Genomic DNA, 1,717 nt, shown 5'->3' on the forward strand with positions numbered 1-1,717 from the left:
TTTTTAAACTGAGAAACTTGCTTTGATAAAACTGTATTTATTGATAAAAAATAATAAAAGTAACATTTGGTTTGTGGATCTGAAACTCTGCAGGTGGGTTCAGCTCCAGCATGCGCTCGTTACATCGCGGTTCCGCCGCCCGTGGTTCCAGTGGCGGAGGTGCTGCAGCAGCCGGCGGCGCCGTTGGGCCGGGCGGCAGCAGCCTCCTGGAGATCGACCCGGTTATCCTGATCCAGCTTCTGGACCTGAAGGAGCGCAGCAGCGTGGAGTCTCTGTGGGGCCTCCAGCCTCGACCACCAGTGTCTCTGCTGCATGGCCAAGGTACAAATCCATCAGAGCTGCGATCATTTTATCATCTTAGACTAAATTAAATCATTAGAAAGAAGACCGGACCTGATCAGATCTAGACTCAAACCTGCCAAATGTCCGTTTTTCTTCAGCTCATGCCCACTCGAGAAAAGAACGAGAGCGACGCCCCCAGGTGGTCCGACGTTCGGCTCCGGACTCCGGTGTCCTGATCCGCCTCAAGGCCCAGATGGCCGAAGTCCACGGCAAGATGGCCGACGTCAAAAGCCAGGTCGTAGAGGCCGGAGAGCCGAGACCCGGCCCGTCCGGGTCCTTTTGCGTAGAGGAGGTTTCGTCTCATCGCGGGAGCTCGGACATGACAGCGTGTCATAAACCCGGTGAGCTGGACCTGGTGGGCAGGGCAGCCTCAGCTCGGTCCAGGCCCTGCAGYCCCGGTAAGAACTCTGCCACAAAGTGCTTAAAAAACCCAGAGWACTGTGTGAGGAACAAGGTCCAGAGTTATGAATGAAAACAGACTTGTTTGTGTTTTTAACAGAACAAACATCTGGATTTTACATCAGTGTTAGCAAAACACATTTTATTAAATGTGCATTTTCTAATATTAAAAAAGATTACTCTGTGGACAAAGTCAAAATCCTATTTTTGCTATTAATTGACTGTCAGTGAGCYCACCATATCTTTGTGGTGAAATATCTTTGACTCATTGTTGATCTAAAAGTTCTTGATGAATAAAGAAACTCAAAATAAAATGAGCTAATTTTAATATCTGTAAAACCTTTATTGTTAATGTCAGAGAAAGTGAAAGGTTTGAGTCTAGTAAAATAAAAATTAATGTTTGTTTTAAAAAAGGTAAAATCAATGTATGTATGGTCTTAAAAAGATACAACACTAGAATTGAGCCTTCATAAAAGTYTTTGAATCCAGTATCCTGGACTGTGATGGACAGAGGACCGTGGAGCTGATTTGGGGACATAAAGTTTATTAAAAATAAATAAATAAAATTTGAAACTAAAAGAAAATTTTTGGAGCTGACAAATAAAAGAGATTTGAAAGTGATAAAAGTTCAAAAATAWATCATGTAATTAAATGTGTCTGACATGCTGTTGTAGCATAATTAACTCTGTATGGCAYGCCGTTATGTTATATAATTTAAAAATATGGCTGGTTGTATCATAAACAACAATTATAGCACAACCTTCAATCATATAATAAATGAGATATGGCAGGTCATTGTGTTTTATAGGTAACGACATGTATGGCACGTCAATGTATCATATAACCATTGTTTTATGGCAGGCTGTTTTCACATATAATCAGAAAACACAGTACTTTTTCTGTTTTAAATCCTTTTTTTTTTGTTTAATTTATTTTATTAATTTATTTTTTTTTACAAAATTGATGGTCCCAGTTC

At 40.9% G+C, this 1,717-nt stretch overlaps 1 protein-coding gene across 1 annotated transcript in view; it reads left to right on the forward strand.

Annotated features, from left to right (window-relative positions):
- trim37 (tripartite motif containing 37) overlaps positions 1-1,717 on the forward strand; it is a gene marked incomplete at its 5' end in the record, with an annotated part of 32,443 nt that overhangs the window by 25,190 nt on the left and 5,536 nt on the right. The window contains 2 exon segments of the mRNA XM_014026256.1: positions 94-321; positions 441-735. Of these exon segments, the coding sequence (XP_013881710.1) occupies positions 94-321; positions 441-735 (523 nt within the window).

This window comes from Austrofundulus limnaeus, unplaced genomic scaffold, assembly GCF_001266775.1.
Source record: "Austrofundulus limnaeus strain Quisiro unplaced genomic scaffold, Austrofundulus_limnaeus-1.0 Scaffold538, whole genome shotgun sequence".
Classification (NCBI taxonomy): domain Eukaryota; kingdom Metazoa; phylum Chordata; class Actinopteri; order Cyprinodontiformes; family Rivulidae; genus Austrofundulus; species Austrofundulus limnaeus.